This window comes from Vespa crabro, chromosome 9, assembly GCF_910589235.1.
Source record: "Vespa crabro chromosome 9, iyVesCrab1.2, whole genome shotgun sequence".
NCBI classification, from domain to species: Eukaryota; Metazoa; Arthropoda; class Insecta; order Hymenoptera; family Vespidae; genus Vespa; species Vespa crabro.
In genome coordinates, this window is record NC_060963.1 from 7,725,001 (window position 1) to 7,752,633 (window position 27,633).

The 27,633-nt window shown below is 33.4% G+C and overlaps 1 protein-coding gene across 7 annotated transcripts in view; it reads left to right on the plus strand.

Moving 5' to 3' along the window:
- The window catches only part of LOC124426538 (glutamate receptor ionotropic, kainate 2-like), a 74,285-nt gene that overhangs the window by 17,796 nt on the left and 28,856 nt on the right, over positions 1-27,633 (plus strand). For all 7 annotated transcript variants that reach the window (XM_046968313.1, XM_046968314.1, XM_046968315.1 and 4 more), the window contains exons 3-7: positions 4,036-4,197; positions 11,825-12,076; positions 19,383-19,558; positions 19,679-19,732; positions 19,849-20,013. In XM_046968313.1, coding sequence (XP_046824269.1) covers positions 4,036-4,197; positions 11,825-12,076; positions 19,383-19,558; positions 19,679-19,732; positions 19,849-20,013 — 809 coding nt within the window. The remainder of the gene's footprint in view (positions 1-4,035; positions 4,198-11,824; positions 12,077-19,382; positions 19,559-19,678; positions 19,733-19,848; positions 20,014-27,633) is intronic.

Consider the following 27,633-nt stretch of genomic DNA (forward strand, 5'->3'; position numbering starts at 1 on the left):
GAGTCCGAGGTAATAACCGTATCCATCGTCGCAATCGAAAAAGATTTTTCATGGAAAGTTCGAGCGAGTTCAATTCGAGTTTTCACCGATAAATGTATCACGATACACCCTCGGTTTGTACCCGTGAGAAATTAGCGGAATTAACCCATGTAGATAGTAGCGTAGTATAGATCCGTTCGATATTCCTCAATCCACCGGGATTGTCCTCGATCGACTTGAAAATGGTTCGGGGATAAAAGTAAAAATGAGGATATCCATGAGGTTGGCCAATCTGCAGATCTTCGATTACTTTCGATCTATTTTTTTAGAATCTAAAACTCATTGTTCTAATGTCTTCGAATGTTCTCATTCTCCATAGAAATAATCGACGTAGATATACATATATTTATTTAATTTAAACTGAATAAATAGTTCTCCTAGTCAACATGATTATTGATTATGAATTATAAATTTTGTGATATTTAAGATGATTGAGATGATCCTTGAAGATTATAAGATGATATTTAAACGTGCAATATTCACGTTGAAATATCCGTATGAACTATTCGTTGACATTCGAGACACGAAGGGATGATAATAAAAGCGAAAGAGGCAAAAGGACGCAATAAGATAAAAGCTTCCGGGAAGAGAACGTTCTTTTCTTTAAAAACCACACACCCACCCACACACACACACACACACACACATACATACACATACATATGTACGCATATATACACACACATACATACACGTATATAGATAGAAGGTTTACGTTTAGTTCTAGAATATATAGATATAGGTAAAGATCGTTAGACTAGTTGTAGTCTTCGCCCTTTTTCAAAGCTCGTTTGTACTCTCCACTCTTTCGAGTTAAACGTTGCTAATGATTAAGTGAAAGCATTACACTATGGACAGACGGTATTCGAAAGCATCGCATCAAAAGAAGTCGTCTGTGTTGCTGGCGAAGAAAGGAAAAGAAACGGAGCGCTTAACGTGTTAAAGAAAAAAGATAGAGAGAGAGAGAAAGTGTGTGTGTATGTGTGTATGTGATTGTGTGAGTGAAGGAAGTCTATTTGAACTTTCAAGACTAGAAAAGAACCGATTCTACTTGTATGTACGTACGTACGTTAAATGTACGGTTAAATGGATTAGTTAGCTACGACACGAAACGAGTGGTGAAAGAACATCAAGGGAGAACGAAAAAGAAAAAGAAAAATGATGGATTTATGGTGGTAAGCGTTGAAAGAATTCGATAACTAACGTTGATCCTTAATCTATCTTTCGTTTCGAAGGTTCTTCTTATATGACCTATTATCAATCGATCGTTTCATTTCTCTCAAATTCTCTTATCATCCAAATTAATTTTTCAAAATATTTTCTGCTTGTTAGTCAGAGAGAAAAGAAAGAAAAATACTTTTTACTTTATTTTAATTTAATTTATTTTTTCTTTTCCTTTTTTTTTTCTTTTTTTTTCTTTTTTTTATCAAGAATTTTCGCCTCAACAATTTCGAACATTTATGTAACAATACTTTGTAAAAAAGTTTATTAATTTTAGCCTCAGTAGTTATGTAAATTGCCTAAAACTAATCGTGGCAATATGATCGCAATTTACTTCATTCATTTATTTGGTTTATTTATTGCCTTAGATATTTAACAACGAAATTCGTATTTGACCGACATATGGATATAGTTCGCAAGAGTGTCAGAAGAACTATTGAAAATACAACGTGTCACGTATAACGAGGAATCCAGTATGTAGGTGGTAAAAAAAAAAAAAGTGAGACAGAAAGTACAAGCTGAAATCGTTGCAGTTTCACGTCATATCGCACGGACGTCGCGTGGCACGCAACCCGACCCACGGAAATAACTGTACCTATATATTTTTGGCTTGTTAAACTAAATGCAAAACCCCGTTGTGGACGTGCGTGGTCACGAAAACGGCTGATGACTGTATAGTCTCTTTTATTAAGCAGGACACGAATTTTTTCAAACTTCAACTTTCTATAGTAATAACCTAGATTGTTTCCATTTATATTCGTTTTTTTTTTCTTTTTTTTTTTTATTCGTTTTCTACTAATACAATATCGATCAAGTTCGAACGATTAATATCTTTATACTGATGTGATCATTAATTATTAGAAAAAATTCCCAGAAAAAATTTACTAGAAATTTGTAGAAACAAAGGTATAAGTGCGAAAGAAGATCGTGATAATAATCGTTCTCGAGAAACATTTTCAAAAGAGAAATATCTCCTAAAAGATAACGATTTTCGTGATTTCTCTTAAAATAAAAAATATTTTACGTTTCTTCTACGATTTGTAAATTTGACTACTCAACCGTCTACGTATACTTACTTTTAATATCGCACTCGTGAAGGAAAATAATTTGAATAATTTTCTATCTTACTCGACGATTTTCGTTAGATACTTTTAACACATTTTCACAATCCTTCACAATTGTAAGATACTGACATCCTGTTCGTTATTTTTTTATCGTCATTTTGAACATCTCTTTTCTCATATTTTGATATTTCTTTTTTTTTTTTTTAAAGACGACAATATTTTTCTAACATCTTGAAAAGCATATGCCTGAGGTGTCAGGACTAAAGAATAACGTAGGACGTCATGAAGTAATCGGTTTGCGATGAGGACGACGTATAGCCTCGTTCTATCATTCAAGTTTTTCGTATAGCTTTCCATCAAGAGCTTCTTTTCCATTCATCAGCGTTCTTCTTCATGCTAATGCTCAAAGTTTACTCTTTTGCGCTTCGTCAAAACCGCAACGCCGAAGGCTCTGGGTCAAACGGTTGTATTCTTTCTTTCGCTTTCTCCTGTCTTTTAAAAATAGAAAAAAACTATCAAAGCTATCGTCATAGACTAGTTAATCGTTCGCTTTTTTCCAAACTACCGCGAGCTATGTGCATGCATTTCGAACGACTCCCTTTTTCTTCCTGTGAAAGCATCACTAGTATCTTTGATCCTTCGTATTCGAGGATGAACTCGTGGAAAACTTAAAAAGAGTACAATTCTAGATTGGATGATCCCTTTCACTTGACGCTTTTTTTTATAAACCTCTTTCTTTCTTTCTTTTTTTCTTTCTCTCTTTCTCTCTTTCTCTCTTTCTTTCTTTAGTACGAATAAATTCTCTTTCACTTTTGACGTTTCCTCAGCGTTAAATCTTTATTTTAAGAACCGTAAGTTTTCCGAAAGTATGTCAGCTCCTTTTGGTCGATCCTACAAATAACCTGCTTATTTTTAATTGAATGTAAAAAAAAAGAAATAAGTAAGATGTACATTACAAGATCAACTCCTTGACATCATAATATTATATGTATATATTTTAAATATTGATTTTACAATCCGTAAACAAATTTATTTTACTATTCGTGAACCCATGCAATCTGCTGTTTCACACGAAACGGATTGCTAAAATGCAAATCGCTGTTGTAGGATGTGAACCGATTCGCAAAACTATTCTATCGTGAGAATAAGTAACTTCGAAGTCGTTTAACATTCCGTTTCAGAGAAGGATCATTTACGTCTTAAACAGCAAGATTGCGTTCAAAGTAAATTTACGAACCGATCGTGTTAAGTTGTACACTTTGAAACATGATAAACGTTCGTGTTCAAAGAGGAGAATTTTAAAAAGAAAAAAAATCGATATCTTCGCACATTTATAGTTGCATCACGTTTATATGAAATTTAACGAATGTTCATTTTTCAAAAATAAATGAAAAAAAATGAGGGAGAGGGAGAGAGAGAGAGATTATAGTTATGCAAAACATGGTAAAATTTATTATCCATAAGACAATATCTAAAACGTGATTGGGATTCGAACTTGACGCGAAAAATGATGCGGGCTTAACGTTACAACGATTATTTAGGACAATGGCCAATGGTATGTCGATCGTACATAGACAGTTACAGTCATGCGCTAAATACGCTCTCGTACGATCGATAACCAAATTGGAATAGGAGTTAAAATGAATGGGCAATGATTTTCTTACAATCATTAGGAACATATTGATTGTAATATTAATGTTTTTATTTACAGGAGCTATTTTCACTCATGACCAAAAGGATAGCAGTACGGAGTTGGCTTTCAAGTACGCCGTGTACAAGATCAACAAGGACAAAATTATTTTACCAAAAACAACGTTGGAGTACGATATTCAATACGTGCCCAAAGATGATTCTTTCCACGCGTCGAAAAAGGGTGAGTAAGAAAATAATGGAAGAAATAAAATCTTTTTATTGTAATAATTTATGTCGTTTTCTTTCTTTTTCTTTTTTATTTTCTTTTTTTTCCTTTCTTTTTTGTTTAATCAAAAGGACGTTGCGTTGTAGAAGTAATTGCAGCAATTCGTTATAGACGAATTAAAGGTGAAAGGTTTTCTTAAGTAAAAGAAATTTTTCTTAACGAGAAAAGCGCTTCACAATAGAATTTAATTTTCTCGTGGGTTGCTCGGGAATATTATTTGTACGTTCATCTAGACCGAGAGGTCGACGAGTTATTAATGCAAATAAGATACGTGCTATTTCGTAAGGATTGTTTGTGACTAATAATAAGTCGAAAAAAATGTTTTATGATTATACACTCTTGAAACGTTTAGATATATCTTAAAAGGCACGATTCAATTTACATGAATAGCAAATATTCCTACATGTATTCTTGCTCAAAAAAGAAAAAATATTTTATGGTTATACACTTTTGAAACGTGCACGTATATTTCAAAAGTTCCAATTCAATTTATTGAATTCTATACTGAATCGTATTGCAAAAGTTTTTCGATCATACATATATATAAATATATAATTGTCTATATATGTATATATAATTGTATATAGACATGTACTCGTTACAGTTTATTTATTTAAATTATAATTTGCACTAACTCTTTCCAATTCTATCTACGCTCCGAGAGAAAATAGGGACGGACAATGAAATGTCCATTTTTTTCATTCTCGAAAAACAGCTCGTCCAGAGGAGAATTTATGTGAGAATTCAATATCAACGGGTAATCCTTTGGCGAGGTTTGTTTCCATTTTGTATGTCGGTACGGTTACATGCAATCCCGTGAGAAAATCAGATAAGTGAATTTATTCTTTTCTTTTTGTAGGATCGTCGAACGTTCGAAATCATTTCCTTTCGCAATCTCTTGCTGTTGAATTCCATCAAAGTGACTATACGCTCCTACTTTTCTCGTCGTACCTTTTACCATTTTATCATCCTATTCCTTCCTTTTCATTTCTTGTCCTTTATATCTACGGAAATACTTCGTAGATATATCTGATATCAATAGAATCAATCGGTAACTTGAACTTGAGAAGAAATTTGAACGATACAAAAAATATGATTTGAAAATATTTAAAAGGCTAATACGAGATTGTTTTCATTTTTTCAAAACTATTTTTTACGATTATCTAAACGGAAAAAGATCCAACATCTCAATCGTTCTTCTATGAATATTTAATCATTCTAAGTCGATATACTGTTCGATTAGCTCGTTTGCCTATGAATCAATATTGTTCTAAAACGTTTCAGCACTCGTTTCGATATCGTCGTTCCTTCGATCGACGATATTTTCGTTAAACGATAATGTTCGTTCATTGAAACGAATTTAAATCGAGTTATCTAAGGAGACTAAATAGTATGCATTTTATTTGACGGTTTATATCGTCGTGCTTGGACCTGAGTAATCTGCGAGCCGAAGGAACATTAAGACGAGGAGCATACAACGTCAGCGACAAAAATTGTTAGAGGGAGTGGAAGCTTGAACCTCGTTAGTCAAGGCAAAGTCTAACAAACGATTATTCGGCGGTTCGTTTCGTGGCTGGAAGCCAGAAAACGGTCATTCGACCTTTTCCTCTCTCTCTCTCTTTCTCTCTTTCTCTCTCACACACTGTTTTTCTCTTTCTTTCTTTCTTTCTTTCTTTCTCTTTCTAGTTTCCTTGACAACCAGCTCAGTCTTTCTTCTCGACATCAAAGGATTCTGCGTTTACGTTCTTCCAATCAATTTTCGAAACATTTCTCGTAAGAAGTTTGTTTCGTTATAATTTTACCTAACGCTAGTCCTTCAAAAAAATGAAAATATCGATCATCCGAAAGACGTTTCCTTTGCTAGCGATTATGACGTAAGGCGTTTTATACCGTACATATAGATGTAACGCAACATATATCGGCTAGTGGAAACGAGGTGCTCCACAACGGTATGTCACGTGTTCGAGAGCAGCACTTGAGGGTTCTGTTCCCGATCCCTCGCACAAGTACTGCTGCTTCTTCATGTTGCTAGGGCCCTCGATCTTCGATCTTCCGTGTGAAACTTCCACGGACATGAATATATAAGCGAATATATTTACATATCGGAAATAGGGCTCATGTAAAATCATGTAAAATCAATAAAATCGGTCGATACGAGCTGTCATACTTCATTCAACCAGTTATCATTTTTCAAGCTTTCAAATTGTACTGTGACTATAGCGTAAGCAGTCTCAAAATTATCGGATCATTTTTTTAATTCGTTTAAAATATGTCAAAACGAATACGTGCTTTAAAATATGCGATAATCTTACGAAGGTATATTTATTGAAAAAGTTGATCCTATTATAAGAGTAGTATCTGAGTACGTAAATAAAAAGAGGATATTTTTCCCTTTAAAATGGTTTCTGTTTCAACTCTCTATGATTTTCCGTTCCTCAGATATGTCCCTTTTAATTTGCCATTCATAATTCTCTATAAGCACGTGCTATCTATAGTAACCTAGAGTACGTGCGTACGCAAGCCGTAGTAAGTAGTAGAAACAATTGAAATCCAGAAACTTATATAAGTCACCATGTCAATGTTATTTTGAAAGAAATTATGTAGGTCAGTGTGCTAAAGTAAATACTATTTACTAATATTAGGATATCTTCAAAATCAAGAGTCATAGAGACTCGAAACAAAAAAAAATTATAAAGGAAAAATTTTTCTTTATTTTACAAACTTATACAACTATTTGTTTTACAAGTTATAAACAATTTGTTATAAATAATTAATGTAATAAAAATTTGTTTACAAATTAATATTATATAATTCATATAAGTATTGTATACATTTTAACTATTTGTTATAAATAATTTGCTATAAAAAATTTGTTATGAACAATTGTCATGATTAATTTTTTAAAAGCCCACGGCCATATATAATTCATGTACGTATTGTATATATATTTAAAAATTTGTTATAAACAATTTGTTATGAACAGTTGTCATAACTAATTTTTTTAAAGCTAAGGCCATATATAATTTATGCATATATTGTAAATATATATTTAATAATTTGTTATAAATAATTTCTATAAACAATTGACATTTATTTAAAAATTATCTATAACAATTTGTTATGAACAATTTATTATAAATAATTTTTATAAACAATTTCTTATAAACAATTGACGTAACTAATTTTTTGAAAGCTACGCCCATATATAATTCATGCATATATCATATATATATAAACAATTTCGTTATAAACAATTCCTCAAAAACTAAATATCGTAATTTTATAAAAAAACCAACAGTTTTGTTAAGCCTTACATGTGATAAAAAGCAAACTGAGCTCATGAAGTAAATTGAAGGACATTTTTAAAGGTTTTAGGAGGTAAACTAAGGAAATAGGAAATTCAATTTTGAGTTCTGAATGTGTGCTGGAAGTTGGAGTATAGAGAAAATAGAATGGTTGACTAAGCCTTTGAAGAAACACAATGTAAAGAAAACAGTATAAATGGTCAAAATGTGATAGTACACTGCAGGAAGAAATAAATCTAGAAATCGTTGATAGAATTAAATAAAATTTAATTAGAATACCGACGAATTAAAACTGAACAACATTTAAAAAACAAATCCCGAAAGATAGAAAGAGTAACAAATAATAATCAATTTTCGAATTTTAAAATCTCTGATAAATATTCAATATTTGTTAAGTAAATTCGTTTATAGTAAGACTTTACTTCTCGTGAATAAAAAAAAAGAAAAGAAAAAAACACTTGGAGCATCGAAAATAAATATAAATATTTTCAGAACGGTCAATTCGAAACATTTTTAAAAATAAAACGTTTGATTTGTACAGGAAATTAATTTTGGAACATACTTCAACAGGTATTCCTATTTTTTTCCAAATTAAGTTCTTGTGAATACGTTTGTGCATTTCTTTTTTTTTTTTTTTTTTTTTTTTTACTTGAAGACCTATCTTATTTCTTACATCGCGAAGTAAGTATAAGAAATAACAGAAAGAACATAGATAGAAAGAGAAGGTAAGAGCTTTCAATTTTCTTTAGTAAGTTTGAAACACCTTAAAAGGATAGCTTCTCCTTTCGAGCGTATGAAATGTTTCGTCTCTTGATATTTTCTTCGCTCGATGTATAGGACGCGTTACGAAATGAGATGTTCCTTTTAAACAAAAAGAAACGGGGGAAAAAGAAGAGCCATGCTAGTCGGAAAAGTACTCGCTCAATCAGACTGAAATTGTGGGACTCTTGGAAAGACGTCGGCTAGGATGGAGTAGAATTGATTCCTGTCTAACGTTGGAAAAGATTTAACGCGCAATTACTCTGATTCTATGTAAAGGAATGAATTCAGATTTGATTTGACAATATCAAACATCAAAGAACAATAGCGATATTCGTTAGATAGATGAACATCTCTTATTCTTTTTTTTCTTGATAATACACTTTTAATGATCATTAATTCTGAATGGAATTCAGAAATATTCAATCGAAAAGATCTTTTGTTGGGACCGTTCGTGTCGGATAATATTCTTCTGTTGTTTTATTTCCACTTTCCTCTGTTTCCCTTCGCTATACTTCCCCTCCCCTTCTCTCCCTTCCACTCCATGCCTCTCAACTCTTCTCGTTGAAAACATAAGACGAGATAATGATTGTTGTGCTTTAGCCATGTAGTGTACCACATATTTAAGAAATAAAGAGCATAGACAATTGTCTGAAAGTTATTTCAATCTCTAACGATCTATGTATGTCGAGATTTTATGAAATGTTTGACATTAATTGCTTCATGTCATTGTATTTTACCAATATATTTTAGACTCAATCGCGAAGCTAGTTTTGTAGATTTCAAGCAATTGATAGATAAGACTTCATTAAAACGAAATATTACGGTTTAAATGCTAAATACCTAAGTTACAACTTGCAGATTACGATGAAACACGTTCCATAAGGTGGAGGAGATTAAACCGACTAAATACTTTGTAATTTTAATGAGAGAAGCTGCGGGCTTTGTCAGAACGAAGAAGAACGACTGCTTTTCCACGTGGAGAAAGTTTAGCCGGAGAAAGTTATTCCACAGAAATTACCGCTAGGTTGCACGTAAAAAGTAGAGCCAATTTGCGTTTGAGAATTCTGCGTTTCCGTTTCTCAGCACAGACATTTAAGCTCGTTCTCGTGCTATGTAAATACGGAGAAGGTGACACAAATAAACTGCTCGTTCGTCAGAGACATTTCAAGCGTGGAAATTTTATCGCTATATTGAAAGCGATTTCTATATAATCGTCATGCGTTTAAATTACCATTTAACTGTTCAATTAAATTAATACTTAAATCAATGTCAATCTGAGGGTTATTTGAAAAAGACAGTTTATTCATTTATTATAATATCTTTTACTTACTAAATTATTTTTTCAATAATTAAGAATGACGTTAAAATTTTCCTTGAAAGTTTTGTCTATTTCCAATTTCTATTTTAATCGTTATAATTCTTACAATATATTATTCCAATATAAGTTTTACGTTTGTTTCTTTATAAAATTTACCTGATAAACAACTTCGTAATTTTAGGTTAAAGTTTAGTCAAGACGAATGATAAGACGATTGGTAAGATGGCTACAATTTCATGGAGAATTTCGTCTAGGCGACATACCAGAATGGACTCATTCGTCTCACTTCCATTACTTGCGAAGAAGCAAGCCAAAGTGATATAGCGTTACAGAGAACAGAATTACCAAGCGAATACTAACGATTATAATCTAAGGTTAACATACATACAACTAGAAAGCGGAGTATAAAGAAAATGAACATTCTGAAAATCCCCCTAAATCTTGAATAACGTTCCGGTGTATTATGAGTATATTCGGTACTGTTGTAGAAATAAATAATACTAGCTAAACTAGTTCTCGCATCTTTCAATTCGCAAGAAAATCTCACGTAAATCAGAATTTCAAGCGAAACGAAGTCTCGTGATTACTTCGAGCGAGTCCTTAGGGAAGATCTCGAATTTATCGGTCTTCTTCCCTGCAGATTTGAGAAATTGGATTTCTTCTGATGAAGGTCACGAAAAAGAGAGTGGTTGGGAGGAAAGAAAACGATAGGAAAGATCATTGAAAACGTAATAAAAATGCTATTAATAGCTCGACATTGACACTATAACTATAATAGATAATAATTACGAAAATACAAATATCAGAAAATCTATGTCTTTGCTCGGATTATTATTTCCTCCTTTTTGAATATTTGAACGACGGATTAAAAAATAATAAAGGAGCTCACGTTTTACGACGACATTGCTGAACATTGTGCTTCCAATGGGAGGTTAGTGCAACCGATATCGCTTGAGGTAATAATGTTATAGACATTGACATTCTTCAACGACGGAAAAAAAAATTTATTCCCGACAGGAAGCGTCGTTGAAGCGTCATGCTTTTACCGATCTCCATTCCATTTTTCTTTCCGTTTATTCGGATCGCTCGTAATTTATAAACGAATAGTTTAAAAGACTCCTATGATCGAACGGATATTAAAAGTATCGGGCACACTCGTGCACATACATACACACGTGCGCGGAATTGGAAATGGAATCGCTCCCGGCGAATAGATTTTGATCTCCTTCGAAAGATAATAATCATGATAAAAACTATTCATGTAAATACGATATTATTAGTAATTGTTACATTAAAATATATGAAATTAATTAACGAAAGATTTTCAAGTTATTTAATTTAAATAATCTCGTAATCAGAAGTAAATGAATTTAATATCTACCATTTGGACATTTTCCTTATATTCAGAGAATGAACGGTACAACTTATGAGAGTTGGGTCGCCAGTAACAACCATTACAACTCGTGTAAGATAACCTCCGTATGTTGGAATATCGGACGGTCATCGAGTACTCTACCTACGCATGTACATATATACATAATATGTACATACCTACACAAGTATATATACGTACGTATCTACTAGTACGTTTCTCATGTTGGACCGCAGTAACCTCGCTAAAGTAGAGCAGACGATATTGCACCGTATCGAACGATGTACATAGGACGGTTTTAGCAAAACGTTAAATTTAGTTTAATAGAACGTCAACCGGTTTCTACGATGTCGAATATATTGATATTATAATTAATAATTACCTACGTAATAATTTGTAATATGCATGATAACAAATATTTCTTTTGTTATCACGTATGACATAATGAAAAAAGTAACAATGTTTAAGTATTATAATCTAAGATTAACGTTTGTAATATGTGTCAGAACAAATATTTTTTTCTTTATTCATGATATGATAAAAAATGAACAATATTTAAACATCATAATCTGAGATTAAGGTTTGTAATATATATCATAACAAATATTTATTTATTTATTCATAGGATATTATAAAAAAAGTAACAATGTTTAAATATTATAATCTAAGATTAAGGTTTGTAATATGTGTCAGAATAAATATTTCTTTTTATTCGTAGGATGTGTGACAAAAAATGAACGCCGTTTAAATATTCGAGATTGCACATAAACACTTTGTATTATAAATAGATGCGTTCTAATTTAATGTAAAAAATCGATGTTTCAGCGTGCCATCAGGTCAAGCACGGCGTTCAGGCAGTGTTCGGACCTTCGGACCCGATACTTGGTCAACATATACACAGTATCTGCGACGCACTCGACATTCCGCATCTCGAGGCCAGGCTGGACCTGGACGCAGAAGCGAAAGAATTCAGTATCAATTTACATCCCGCACAAAGTTTGCTCAACGGCGCTTATCAGGACGTTATGGAATTTCTCAATTGGACTAAGGTGGGAATCATTTACGAGGAGGATTACGGTGAGTACGATTAATATCGACAAGAGAAAGAAAAAAAAAAAAAGAATTCATAACGTTAAGATATTCAGGATGACGAAAGCAACGATTCGAGCGTAAAGTATAAGGATCTTTTTTAACGAGAAGACGTTAACTTAAGAAATTGCCGTAACATCTTCATTAAGTTTTCATAACCATGAAAATAAATTGGTACGATAAGAATCGCGAGAAAATGGAAAGGGTTTTTTATAATAATTTTTAGGTAGTTGTCGTAAAATCTTTTTTTCTTTTAGACATTTGACAACTCCATTCATATTTCACTTTCATGACTCTAATTCAAGAAAAAGCTTTGCCTTCGAATGTACCTACCATCGTTAATCGTTTCATTAATCGTTTCTTTCTCATACCCTTGAGCCATGTAGTAAATGGAAACATTCGAAAATCTTTATTTTTCCAAAGATCCAAACTTAGACGAGTCTTAAAAAAAATACCTAGACGATGGGTAAGAGAAACCCAAGTATTCTTATATATTCCTCTTGCTCCATTTCTATAGCGAACATTAAACGAGATTGCATATTCATAATCTTGTCGTGAAGTTCGTTGGTAGGCCTTCGATGAAGACTCTTGTCATTGAATTTACGTCTGATCGACCGACGATTTAATCTTGCTTTCTACGTCCCAAGCAGATCATCTTTATCCGATTAAAATTCAAATTAAAGCATAAACAGCGAGAAGGAAGGAGAAAGGACTGAAAGAAGACTTGATTTCTCGACTTTCATCGAACGTTTTATATAATAAATATATCTATCTATCGGAAATTGTACGAGGCTAATAGTAGATACGATTTCATTTCGAAAGATTATTTGAAGTCAAATCATGAGACGTAGAACAATGTGCATATTGAGATCTTCAAAGCATTGTAGAATACGAATGGAACTACGTCCGAAGCCATAAGTCAACTCGATTCGTAGAGCTTCCTGTTTCCTGGAATGCGAGGGTAAAATCGATCGAACATTTCGGAAAAGTCTGTAACAACATCGAACCCGTGTCATTCACCTCGATCGTTTCCGGTCTTCGAACGTTCTTCTGTCCGTCCATTTTAGTCAATTTCAAATATGCTACATCATCAAAATGATTTATTTTCTTTTTATATTAGATATTATATTTATATATTAGAATATTAGATTTTTTTTATATGCATTTACATATTTATATATCTATGCCTATACACACACACACACACACACACACACACACACATATATATATATATATATATATATATATATATATATACATATATCGATTGAGACACTACGTTTTACGAATCTGTTGAAAACGATTCGCTAGGAATACATAAAGGACGATGCTTCGTTCGTTTCCAATTTTCGAATTTATCACACCTAGCCTTTAACAATCCGTGACCACTTTGAGCGAATCTCTTTTTACCAGAACACGTTTGTTCAAATTTCCTTCGGAAGAACACTTTTATCTCGCCAAACGTGTTAGCTACCAGGAACTGTTTGAATAGACTACGAACTAGTTTTCCATTCTAGCCTCGTTTCTGCTTACTTTGTGTAACGCAACATAGAAAAGCAACACGATAACGTTGTTCGAATATTGAAAAGATTGTAGATTAAATGTAAAGTATGAACGTGATAGAGTTCTTCATTTATTTCCGTTAATTTAATCCTTTTTCTTTTTTCTAGTTTTTTATTTTTTTGAAAGAGATCCAATATCTTTCATCAAAGTCGAGAAGAAGATCGTCAGAGTTACCTTGATAGAAGTGCCCCTGCCTTCTTTTTCGTCTTGCCATAGTATTAACCCTCGAACCCATGTCCTCGATTATTTACACCCTACTAACAGGGGATCGAAAGCTTTATAATGTTCTACGTTTCACGAGAGTTCTGTCCCAGTACTGTCAATTGTGACAAGCTTCATAACTTACTTTATCTTCCTTAGCTTTAACGCTCGTTCCCGTTGAAATTCGCTTCGAAATTCTTAATAAAGTTTTTGGAAATTCTACGAAACAGTTTCATTGTCTTATTTAAAGCTCAGATACGGTCCGAATGACAATTAGTTTCGTAGGAATTAAAGATGCTGATCTATGACATTTAGCTCGATGAATCGAACTGGATCGAAACGAATAAAAAGATTCGAGAATACCGTAGGTATCCATCCTTTATCGTGCAAAGTAAAAAAAAAAATATTCACGAAACCGTTCGCATACTGCTTCTCGTGCTCTTGCCAGCCTGATTCCGTGTCCCTACGCTTTGAGAATCGGCAATGAGCTTTCGAATACAGCCATCACCAACTATTGTCGAACTTCCAAGACTCTTATTCCCCCCGAATAAGCTTTCCCTTTTCCTTCGGTCTCCTCAATTCTAGACGCCTTCCTTCATTTTCCTTCCGTCTCTTTCCTCCTTCCTTCTACATTCGGCCACGTTCCTTGAGAAACATCCAGGACAATGGAGTTACGGATGAGAAAACGAATCGTCACGCCGAACACGCTGCCTCGTATCTCGATATTTCGTCCTTGGAACGTAGAACTTTGTGGCATTATCCGAAATTCGAACACGATCCGTACCGGGTAAAGCACACCTCGGAACATTAATTCGAACTTGTCAGATGATGACAACAATAATAACAACAAAAACTGCAAAAAAAAAACAGAAATCAAAGAAAATGAAGAGAAAGCAAAATTTCGAGATTTCGAGAACTAAAATTCGTGCGAGCTGAAAGCAACGAATCGCAAACTTTCAAGATATTTTGTCATTTTGTTGAGAGAACTACCTTTTTCTTTTACAACGGACATCTATAAATCTCTCTCTCTCTCTCTCTCTCTCTCTTTCTCTTTCTCTCTCTCTCTCCCTCTCCCTTTTTCTCTCTTTCTAGAAACGACTCACAATTTTTCTCACGGCTTTCAACTTAAAATAACGAAACACACCCAGACACGAAAGACCGGTAAGTGTAAATTCTTATCAGAGTTATTTCAAAAGATAAAGAATGCAAGACACTCGCGAGAAATAAAAAATTACAAATGACTTCCGGTTATTCGTTTGCCGGTTCAACAGCCCTTTGGTAAAATAATAGAAAAATCGGAATTCGATAACAAATGACTTTCGCACGATTAATCGGAATGTGAAAACTGGTAAACTCTGATTATTTTAGTGAGATAACTTCTCCAATATTTGAATCCGAAAACGATTCGATTATCTCGAACTCCGTTCTCGAATATGCGATAAAAAGAAAACGAAAGAAGAAATTCAATGAGGAATTTCTTTTTAATTTCCTTTTCTCGCTCTCTTTCTCTCTCTCTCTCTCTCTCTCTCTCTATTTTACTTTTTTATTATGGTTAATATGCTGCTTTAAAAGCTATATATACCATGCTTATTGTATTACTTTTCTTCTTCTTGTATTACCACTTATCCATAATTCTATTCTTTCATCGATATGAGATTCACTCTCTTTGAAAATATATTTTCTTTTCTCTCATTTTATCCTGTATTTCGGTAAGACGCGGTGCGATATTTCGTTTTGAAAAAGATAGATAGTAAGTGGGTGTCATTAGAAGGAATAAAAACTGATATAATAACTCCTTTCTCGAAGCCGCAGGCTTCGCTCTCCAAATGTCCCTGGAGAAATTATCCTTTTCGAAGAACCGACTGTCGCCTCTGGCTGCAACGTTAGCTAGCCCTTTTCTTTTTTCCTCCTCTTAACTGTTCCCTCTACATACGATTCCGTACTCTCGTTTGAAACCTGAAAACGAGGAAATTCGTGTCACCAAAGAAAGATTTATTTGGATTTTCACTTTGTTATCTTCAAAGTCCATATATATAGACACACACACATATATACATATCCTATATATATATATATATATATATATATTCTAACCTATATATATATATATATATATATATATATATATAGGTTAGAATAAAATATGTATATAAAACATATATATGATAGTTCTATAAGTGATGGCCCACTTTTTTTAAAGCTTCAATACATTATAAATTTAATCGACATCCGATATTAATTAAAAGCAAAATATATTTATGAAATTAGATACATGAAAAATTATAAAATTATAAAAAGTAATTCTAAAATTTATAAAAAAGATAAGAAAGAGAGATTGTTTCTCGTGTAAAAGACCATCTCACTGTCTGAGTGATATAATCAATGATTTTAGCTATCATGATCCACGAAAAAAAAAAAAATTTTGTACATAACAGAAAGAAAAATTATTTCTTTTGCTCGTATAAAACTTCTTTACCGAGATCACATAAATTCAAAAATGATTGAATACCCTTCGTGAAATCATTTATCACATCTTACACATTGTATTCATGTTGTCTTGTTTCGTTATACAACTATACTTCTCTTTATACTCGAATCATTCAACATTATCTTCTGTGCCAAAATTTTCTTCAGTCTTGTTGACTACATAATCTGAAAAATTTTCATCCGAGGATGAATCTTCTGTAAGAGAGACATTTATGTTTGTGTTTGCTTAAATTTTTAGCATGTTTTGTTACTTTTTTCACTTGAAACATTTCTTATGTTTTCTATTTTGTTGAACTACATCTGATGACGTACTGGGGTTGGATTAATTTTATTTAGCAGTGTGTCTACCGTGTCTGCCATGGAAGTCTTTTTATTTATTACTTGCGAACAAGCAGGTAAGACAGGTATCTAATGGTTCTTTATTTTCCTTTGTATCTTCTTTAATTACCTGAGACACATGTTATTTTGATTGTCGTTTTTCATTTGAGAAAGCACATAATAGATCTTTATCATTCAAAATAATTAAAATTCATTATCTTCGTAAATAATGTCTAAATTTACGATGGGTCTCCTATCACCAAAAAAATCGAATCATCTATCTCGAAAGTCAGATAATAATATCTCACTTGTTTTTTTTAATAATGTTAAAACAATATCTCATTATAATATAAATATTATAAATATAACCTTTAAGTACTATTAATTTATTGTATTCAGAAATAATTATTTTTTCATAATTAGTTAGTAAATTATGATTAAAAGAACGAGCAGAAAATTAATGAGAGTATTTAATTTCTATATTACAGATAAATTATTTAATTTCTTAATTGAAAACAAACGTATTGAAAAAAAAAGTATTATTCATGAGTTTCGTTAATAATTGTAAATTCTATTACTAAAAAATTGAAAAATCAAGCTATATCTGCAAAATATGAGATTCATGTTACTTAAAATCATTATATTTAAATATTTAATAAATTATTAAATATATATATATATATATATATATATATGTATATATAAGTATGAATATATTATGAATTTTCCATTCGTTTCGCTTAATTGTATGAAAAACGTTCGATAAAAATTTTTTGTAGTTGAACTTGCTCATTTTTGATTCTTTCTGTTTTATTTTGTCACCCTCGTGATACAGAGTACATTAGTACGTATCTCATTTTTCTCGATCATTTATTTAAGTCCCTTTCCCGATAATGTCCAACAATTAGAATTAGCATAGGCATACTGTATTACAAGTTATAATGAATCGATTCATTCGTGCGCGTTAACAAAATAAACGTGAAAAAGTTGTTCATTCGTTCGTTCGTACGAAAGAAAAATAGAAAGAAAGAAATAAAGAAAAGAAGGAAGAGTAATACACGAATGTCTAAAGTTAGGGCAGGATGATGGATGCACCTTTATTCCGTACAGTTCACTGCGGAAAAGCGATGGAAAATTATGTAGGGAAATCATTCCATGACATAAACAAAATTCTAACTTGTATTCCATAATTAATTATTGCGCGTGAAAACCACCTTTTGTTTTTTATTTTCTTTTTTTTTCTTCTTCTTTTTTTTCCTTTTCACCCATCAAGAATAAATAACGATCGTGTATGAGAAGTTTATAAAATGAAATACTTATTTATCTGAAATAAAAATATCGAGGGGTCTTAGATGAGAAAGTTGCTGCGTCGATATCGATATGTGGATACAACGAAAAAGGGAAATAGAGATGCAGTTGTAGACGTAGATAGGTAATACGCTTTCGAGCGGATTTCGAAGATCCATCAGGGTTTCGTTTGTGCCGTCGACGTTTACCTTGAAAGATTAGCTTGACTTCGGATGTTCTTGCCCACCGGGAGAAGCAGAAGAGATCGTATTCGATGTCGCGCGCGATCCTTCGATGTTTGCGAGTGGAAAGGGCACCTAGAAACGAGGGTAAAGAGAGAGAGATAGAGAGAGAAAGAGAGAGAGAATGAGAGAGAAAGAGAAAGAGAGAGAGAGTGAGAGAGAAAGTAGATGAAAGGGAGACTTGCCATGAGTCGAGTTATCCAGGATCGACTTCCGTCCTGGAAACGACTAGGGAGACATGAGAGAGAGAGAGAGAGAGAGAGAGAGAGAGAGAGAGAGAGAGAAACGAGATTCTCGCGGGAACTTGGATGGGAACGAACTCGAACCTAGGAAGACCCGCAAGTTGAGATGATACCTTGATTACTTAGGCACTGCAAAGTATTGATTTCATTGGGTAGCGCAATTCACGGGTTTCGGTCCTATTAAATTGAACGAGCTAATAATAGATGACCAATTACTGAAAGACCGCTTCTTCCCTCGTCTCTTTCTGTTTAGTTTTCCTCTTTCTATTCTCGATCTCTTTTTATCCTAATCTTTTCTGAAGCCATCCTTTTAAAATTGTCCTATAAGACCCATGTAAAATATTTCGTTATGAATGTGCTGCAGGTTAGGTGAGTTTGTGCATAAATTTCTCAACTCTCTCTCTCTCTCTCTCTCTCTCTCTCTCTCTCTCTTCTCTCTCTCTCTCTCTTTCTCTCTCTCTCTCTCTCTCTCTCTCTCTCTCTCTCTCTTCCTCTTTCTCTCTCTCTCTCTCTCTGTCTTTCTTTCTCTCTCTCTCTCTCTCTCTCTCTCTTTGTCTCTCTATGTCTCTATCCATCCCTTTCTATTTCTCACCGTAGGAAACCTCGAAACTTCAATATTTTACCTATGTAAAGTTATTGCGCTTTCGTGCACGCAACGGTACAGAGAAATCTCTTTGTCCACGAGTGTTATACGAACCGAAAAGGAAATTGCTATTTTCGAAGGACATATTAGAAGCCTCGCGTAAAAGCTTTTCTAAGAGATTTTATTAGTTTGATGATAATAATTCATTGGTCCGAGTTTTCGATGGGTTTCCCTCAACTCTCGTTAACTACCGATATGCCTTAAGGAGATATATGTATAAGAAAAAAAAGAAAATTGATAAAAATAAAAAAAAAAAATAAAAAAAAATTGTCAGAGAAAATATCGATCGACGGCTCGACGTATTTCAGGGTTGGTGAAGTTACGGGAACTCGTGAGATCACCAAAATCTTGCGAGATGGAGGTTCATCTCAGACAGGCCGATCCCGACTCATACAGGCAAGTCTTGTCCGAGATGAAAAGCAAGGAAATTCGAAATCTCATCGTAGATACGAGACCGGATCACATGCATCACTTTTTACGAACGGTAAGATGGAAACGCTTTGTCGATTTAAACGTTTCTCATTTTTCTCTGCCCCCTCCCCTCCCGCCCCCGCACTTTGCCCTCTATCCCTTTCTAACTTATTCATTCGAAAATTCTTTACAGATATTGCAGCTGCAGATGAACGACTACAAATATCACTACCTCTTCACGACTTTCGTAAGTATTAACGTGAAGTATCAAGAAGACGTAATGCGAAAGTCATGTACCAAGGTTTACATTTTTTTTTCTTTTCTTTTTCACTCTTTTTTTGGGCTTTTTTTTCCATGTGTAAGGATATCGAGACTTTCGACCTCGAGGATTTCAAGTACAATTTCGTCAATATCACTGCCTTCCGTTTGGTCGACGCCGATGACGTAGGGGTGCGAGGCATCCTCAGGGATATGGAACGGTATCAGCCAGCCGGAAATACGATTCTGAATAAGTCAAAAGTTATTCAGGTGAGTAGTGTATTCGATCTCTTATCGTACGTATGCGATGCTTCTCGCATAGGATGATCGCTCGACCTTTCACGATCTATTTTCAAAATAGGACGTATTTATTTTATGTATCTAAGCAGTAATGACATAAGTATGAACGAATGAGGAAACTCACTTTTGTTTCTTTAAAAAGTAAAGATATTTTGTTTCCTTTTCTCTCGTGTACCATTTTGTACGCCAACGATATATGTACGTGTAAACAGTTCTGTTGGATTTCTCAACAAACTCCATAGTATCTCTTAGAAAAAAAGAAAAAGAAGAAAAAGGGAAAGGAGATTGGAGGCTATGACAAAATAATAATAATAATAATAACAATAAAGGTTGCCCGAAGCGACGACGGTCGTGACGGCAATAGCAATAGCCGCCTCGATAGCGCTTCCGAGATAATATCATCTTATTTGAATTATCAGAAATTTTTTACAAGATAGAAACTTTCGAGCCTCATAAATGACACTTATTCTGTCGTCATGGAAATGTCAATTGAAAAGAAACGACAAGACTGAACGAAATGTATATTTTTTAAAAGCAATATTTTTTTTTACATCGCGAATAAAGAAAAAAAGACGGGATTACTTCGAAAATAAAAACGCTGAAGATTTATATTTTCAACGAAAGATTTGATTCGCTTCTTTTTTTCTTCTTCATATTGACGTGCTTTCAAAAATTAATTTTCTATCATTCCACGCGAGTAATTGGATTTTCAATGTTCTGTCAATCAATTTCATATTCTTTTTATTTCTATTCTATATGAAATCAAATACGAAAAATATATATATATATATATATATATATATATATATATCTATATATATATATATTATAACACATGATTATACATATACATCGTGTTATAACTTTCTTTTTCATTCTTACGTGATTATAAGATCGTAGGTAGAAGGTTGGACAATTTTTGGAAGTGGTTTTTCTCGAAACGTTCTAATCTGCATAGAAATTGGATGAAAGCTTGTATAGTTATATTATGATTCACGTACGATGAGCACATTATACGATCTCAATTTTTTTTTCTTTCCTTTTTTTTCTGATAGTCACGCACTTTCATATCTATATTATATCATACATATACACACACACACGCACACGCACACGCACACGCATACACGCACATACACACATACATGTGTATATATATATATATATATATATATATATATATATATATATATGTAAACAAATATTACATAAGATATTTCGGTCCTACGTTCTTATTACAGATCCCTCGTTGTGGAGGAAAATTCATCGCACGTAATTGCATAAATCGAGTTTAGCTCAACCACGGACTCTTTTAGTTTCGCCATGCTCCCGTTTCATATCCGTGAAAACCAAGTAATGGACGAATATAGTCATTTATTTTTGAATTCCTCGATCGTTTCGAATCACCATCGTACCTACCTTCATAATTTCAACATTCAATCGACTGGTTGGTTAACCAGTCGTTTCCTCCGAAACTAAGTATCTTCATAGTTTGAAATTATCGAACATATGTACGCATGAGAGATCTAATCAATTTCATAGCATTTATTAAAAGTATACTAACATGTTCGAACATTGACGATATTTACGATAGGTGTATATACTCTATATATATACCTATAATATATACAATACATATATTTGATTAATATCAAATACATATATTTGATTCATAGTACGTACTTTATGACGATTCTATTACGTTATTCCGAAGAAGTGAGAGAACGTAATTATTGTAGAAATTCTGTATTGGTTGTAGAGAAATCATCGACTTTGCGGAAAGAAATTGAATTAATAGAACTCGAGCCAAGTCAATTGCCATAAACTTCTTTAAGAAACATGATTAAAGATTGAAAAGGATATTCTAGATGAAGGATGAGAGCCAACATTTTCTGGACGACAAAATCGTTACTAATTATCGAGAAAATAAAATCATTAAAAGTCGACTCTCTATCTATTATATACATTATTATATAATGTATATATAACGATGTCATTTTAAATTCATTCTTTATATAGTTTAGAATATCTCGACTGAAATAGTTTCCATTAAAAAGTATCGCTGAAGTCATAGTTATGATAAGCTATAAAACTTGCGAAAAGTGTAGAGAAATCTACTCCCACGTTTATTATTTGTATCAACTAGCACAGTAATCGTAGCACTAATATTTTATATGTCGCGCTTGATACCCTAAAATGAAGTAAAAAGTTTACAAAGGTACGCGACTTCGTAAAGAGGAATGATGCGGAGTTCGCATTAGGATGGAAAATGTGTTTGCGAAGAGTAATATGAACGAAGGCGCTTAAAGTCTAACGAATGTTTCCATAATAAAAAAAGCAAAAATATGAAGGATTAGAAAGTAAATAGAGGAAGATAGAGATAGATAGAAAAAGAGAGAGAGAGAGAGTGAGAGAGAGAGTATGAAACGAAACTGTATATTTTTCTCTTGAAAAAATGATAAAAGCATGAGAATATCAAGAATAACATCATTTTCGATTCTTTTGTCTTTCGACTCCTACTCCTCTGTCCTTTCTTTATATATGAAAACGCATGCATAGTTAAAAGTAAGTAAACTAAGTTACTTGCTATTATTAGTTTTACTTATTTAGTTAAATGAACGTGACAGTTCTATCTTTTCACATTATTAGACTCATTAAGGTTTCCTTCTCTCTCTCTCTCTCTCTCTCTCTCTCTCTCTCTCTCTCTCTCTCTCTCTCTCTCTCTCTCTCTCTCTCTCTCTCTCTCTGTTTATTTGTTTGTCTGCCTGTTTAACTCTCTTTGTCTTTTTCTTTTAAATGATTATATTTATTCTGGCAGAAAACGAAGTAGAAATAATAATGCTCGTTTTATTATTTTCGTTTTCGTTTCGAGCAAATAACGATCCTAATCGACGTGTTAAACTTTTCAAGGATTAATTACGTCAACGGAAGCGATCCTTCTTTGAAATAAAAACTAGAGAATGTTGAATGAAAGTAGACGATTGCTTGTACCAACGATTCCTTCGAGTACGATACGAAATCATGGCGTTGTCCGGGAATTCAGTCCCCATGGGCGTTTCACGCACACTACTTTCTTCTTGTAAGTTCTATCAAGCTCCGACTTTTTCCTTCGTCGTTCTATCGTAAGACGAACTAAGCTAAGCGACCGTTTTAACTTAACGATACCAAAGCGTCTCGCAAGAAGTTCACTCGCAATCAACGTCGTTGCATTACCGAGAAAACGGAAAAAAAAAAGTTAAGTCGAGAGTAAAAGAGAGAGAGAGAGAGAAAGAGAGAGAGAGAGAGAGAGAGAGAGAGAGAGAGAGAGAGAGAGAAGAAAGAAATAGAAATGATAAAGAAAGGCATCTTTAGCGATGCGCGTGCGAGATAAGCATAGCTTATCTGTTTTTCTATGAGCCTTGAAAAGAAATGTAGACGATTAAGGAAAGACTGTGATCTCTAATCCTGAAAGAAAAAGATCAAAAGAAGAAAAGGAAGGAAAATATATGGGGAAACTCGTTACAATCGCATACTCGATGAAACCTCTTCTTGTCTTTCGAAATTCGAAACCTCTTCTTGTCTCTCTCTCTCTCTCTCTCCCTCTCTCTCTCTCTCTCTCTCTCTCTCTCTTTCTTTCTCTCTCTTTCTTTTTCTCTTGTTTTTTTCTCAACAGAAATTTCTCAAGAAAAGCGAGAAGGAATACGCCCGTGGAATTTTCGCAAACCAGAATAAGATTTAATTATCGTTCTAAATTACGAAAAAGAAAAGGAAGAATTCTTTGACGAAGGAATACGTTTCGCATTCACGGAGAACAGAACTCGATGAGCTTCGAACAAACTCGCTCTAGCAGGCATCCCTATCCAATCCGAGCGACCAATGAATCACCGAATTCCCTGCGCCATGCTGGATAACCTTTGCTGTTGGCGCCATAAATCAGACTATCTCGTGCTCGTACCAACAATTTTATTATTTTATTTGTCCGTAGCTATAGGCGTCCTAGAGACGGCTGCCTGCCTAACTAAAGTCATTTCCAGTACGTTCTGCGGTACGTCCTCGAAAACGCCTCTGTTGTCTTTCCGCTCACATATAAATAAATTATGCGGTCTCATCGATATATGAGTCCATCACGCTTGTTGAAATCTTTTTATTTTTGTTACCAGCCCTCGATAAGGACGGTCGGTCTTTTGCAAGATCTCTCATATCTTTTACTTTTCTTTTTTTTTTTTCTATCTTTTTATCGAATAATATTTCTCAGAGAACGATTTTCTCTTCTTAAAGTCAATAGATTCGAAAGAAATTATTTACTGTTACTTGCACGTACTGAATCTGACTTCAAGGAGTACCCACTTGAAACGTCAATAATTTAACCAAAGTATGCTCGAGACATTGATAGGACAGAAGTAAACTTTAAAATTTAAACGATTGCCCTAATCTTCGGCCATATCTCGGTTTACCAAATCGATAGGATAAACGTTCTTGAAACTACTTTTCTCTTTTTCGTCGATGAAGAAAACTCCTTTTACCGCGAAGTTTGTCTTTTGATCGAGATAGAATGGAGTTATTTAATAAAGCTTCTTACCTGTTTGATTTACTGAACGATTTAAATCTCTTAGAATATTCGACCTATGGCCGCTTTTCAGAATCTATCTTTCGAGAAGTTAAAATAACCCTGTCGACAATAAAGAAATACTGAATGCAATATTAACGCTTATAGTGTATTTTGACGTAACACAAGAAGTGACAAAGTAGAAAGGTGAGAAATAAGTTCAGGAGAAACTCGAGGTATATAACAGAGTTCGCACGAAGCATTTCCATTTCGCTTTAAATGCTAATTACCATCAAGTCGATCCGGATGGACTCGGGACTGCAAAAACATCGTTCCTAGTAAATTTCTCTTTCGTAAAGCTAGTTATACCTCGGAGTTATATTTTTTTTTCCCCTATATAATAGAGAAGAAGAGAAAGGGCAACGAACTCATCGGAAAAAAATAAAAGGGACAGAAGAATCGGGGGTTCCTTAAAGTTTCTATTACTTTCAACTGTTCCATTATTTGCTCTCGCAAAATTTGCGGTGAGAGAAGGTGTTACCGTCTCCTAAATTTCTCTCTCTCTCTCTCTCTCTCTCTCTCTCTCTCTCTTTTTCTTTCTCTTTAACCATGTATCCATTCGTCGCGCTTTCTCTAACTAAACTAAGCGCAAGGTAATTAACGGGATCCTCAGAACTCGTGTACATTGATTCTTCCTCGTGTATAGACCAGTCGTCCAATTTACCGAACAGTGCGCAACTATCTCCAAGGAATTAATTGCTATTATTAAGCGAGTCGTTAATCGGACGACCAGCAATCTTTCGTCGAAAAGTCTTTGGGAAAGTTACTCATTTATCTAAACGTCGAACTATCAGTGAACCGTTAAAATTATTCGACTATAAAGTAACTTATTTCATTTTCATATCGAACGTATAACTATACGGAAATTCTATTCGAATCTTTAACTTCGTTCGATGAATATTGTATTTATATACCTGGCATATCTAGTTACTATTACCTACATATATATTTCTTCGAAAATTCGACAAAATCCATTATTAACCGATGCACGCAACGATCGATAAGTAGTTTCTCTCTCTCTCTCTCTTTCTCTCTCTCTCTCTCTCCCTCCTTCTATTTCTCTTTCTCTTTACTCGTATGGCTCGCGTGAATTGTTCGTGAGAGACACGTGAAAGTTGAAACTTTGTCATGTTATAGTAAACTTGGTCCAATTAAAAGCACGCTCTAATTAACTTGGTATAATGTGCACATACTTAAACTAGCACAACTAAATATCATAACTTTTGGAAGACTTTTCTGATAACGGCTTTTATTTTGTAACTTTTTTAAAGATATGTATCTATATATAAGATCATGTATTAGAATCATATTTTCTTTTTCATTTATATTGATACGATTTTATTCAAAGTCTAACAGAAATTTCTATTCGTTGCTCGTTATTATATGCTCGTCGTTTATGCTCGTCGTTTGAATTATAATTTGATAACATACAATCGGCTTTTTTATTAATTAATGATATAGAATAAGAAAAAAAAAAGAGCAATAAAGCTAACAACTCCAATTAATTGTTCATTCGTTTTACAATGAAGACAATCCACGTATAGAGTCTCACATAATCCCAGCACCCTTTGCTTTATCTCTACGCTTACCTCAACACGTGACGTATTTGCGAAAGACAAACGAAAGGAAATCTTCCTCTATTCTTTTTCATTCGTTGCCGAGAACTAAATTCGTTCAGTGTATATAAGTCACGAAGTTCAACATCTCGTAATCACGTGTCAACATTTTTCTTTTCTTTTTCCTTTTTTTTCTTTTTTTTTTTTTTTACAGAAAATAAGGTCTTGCCAACATCGAGACGTACATAGATATCATTGAAAATATCTGTCAATAACAGACTCCGAATGTAATCAGACGAAATTCGGATCGATATCCTCGTGCCTCTCAATCATCCCATTATTTATTCAGTATGATCGGAGGTCGATCAATTATGTTCGTTTAAATTTCTTTTCATTGATTGACTGATTGATTGATTTATTTATTTATGTATTTATTTATTTATTTCCTTTCTTTTATTTTTTTTTCTTTTTTTTTTTTTTTGTTTTAATTTCTCTTTTATATTGTAATTGTTTCGCCTAACGTGTATGTCCTTTTTTGATATACTCTCTAACAGCCATTAATCAAAGTTTTGCGAAGACGAAATAACGGAATATAACCAGTATAACCAATCCTGTAATTGAAAACTTGTCAGTACAATGACGGAAATAACGAATATACAAAATTAATTCGCAGTGCACAGTTCCTTTACCGCAGTAGTATATTAAATTTCTCACTGAGAGAAATTCAAGGCAAGGAAAGGCAGAGTTAAACTGTCAGAAGTGTGTTAAAATCGGCTATGTATGGACCTAGTCGGGATTTCAACGGAATTTTAATCATCGATATTTCACCGCTTATTTTTATCTAATGACTTTTTTAATTATAAAAAAGGAGTTTTAAGTATGAAAAAGGTCACGTGTTGAAGAATAGATGACAAGAGAAGAAGTATACACTTTACCATTGTGTGGAAGATCAAATCGAGAACTCGAATACGGCGAGAACATAAAAGCAAAGTGCCCAGCCGGTACCACAAACAGATGCAACCCAACAGAACGCGATACAACGTAGAATGTAATGTACTTTTCCATGCAGACTTGACTACCGACATTGCTTTTTATAGCTTTTCATATTTTTCTACTTTCTTCTTTTGCTCATCGTTCCGTAGCGGTTGCATGAAAATCAAGGGAAAACAGGTTGGACGTTCGCACAATGAAACTCCAAAGTGAGAAAGGTAGAAATGAGAGAGAGAAAAAGAAAAGGATTCCATAAAATTATAGTAATCGAAAGCAAAAATCACAATACCTAAGAATTTTGATATTGTTTCGAAAAGTAACAGATTATAACATTTGTTATCGATGTTTTGTTCGATAAAGACAATCGAAAGAGTCATCGATTATATTTTTTAAAACATTTTTGAAATTTCGTGCGATCGAAAAGAAAAAAAAAAAAAAGAAACAAGAAAGAGAAAAAGC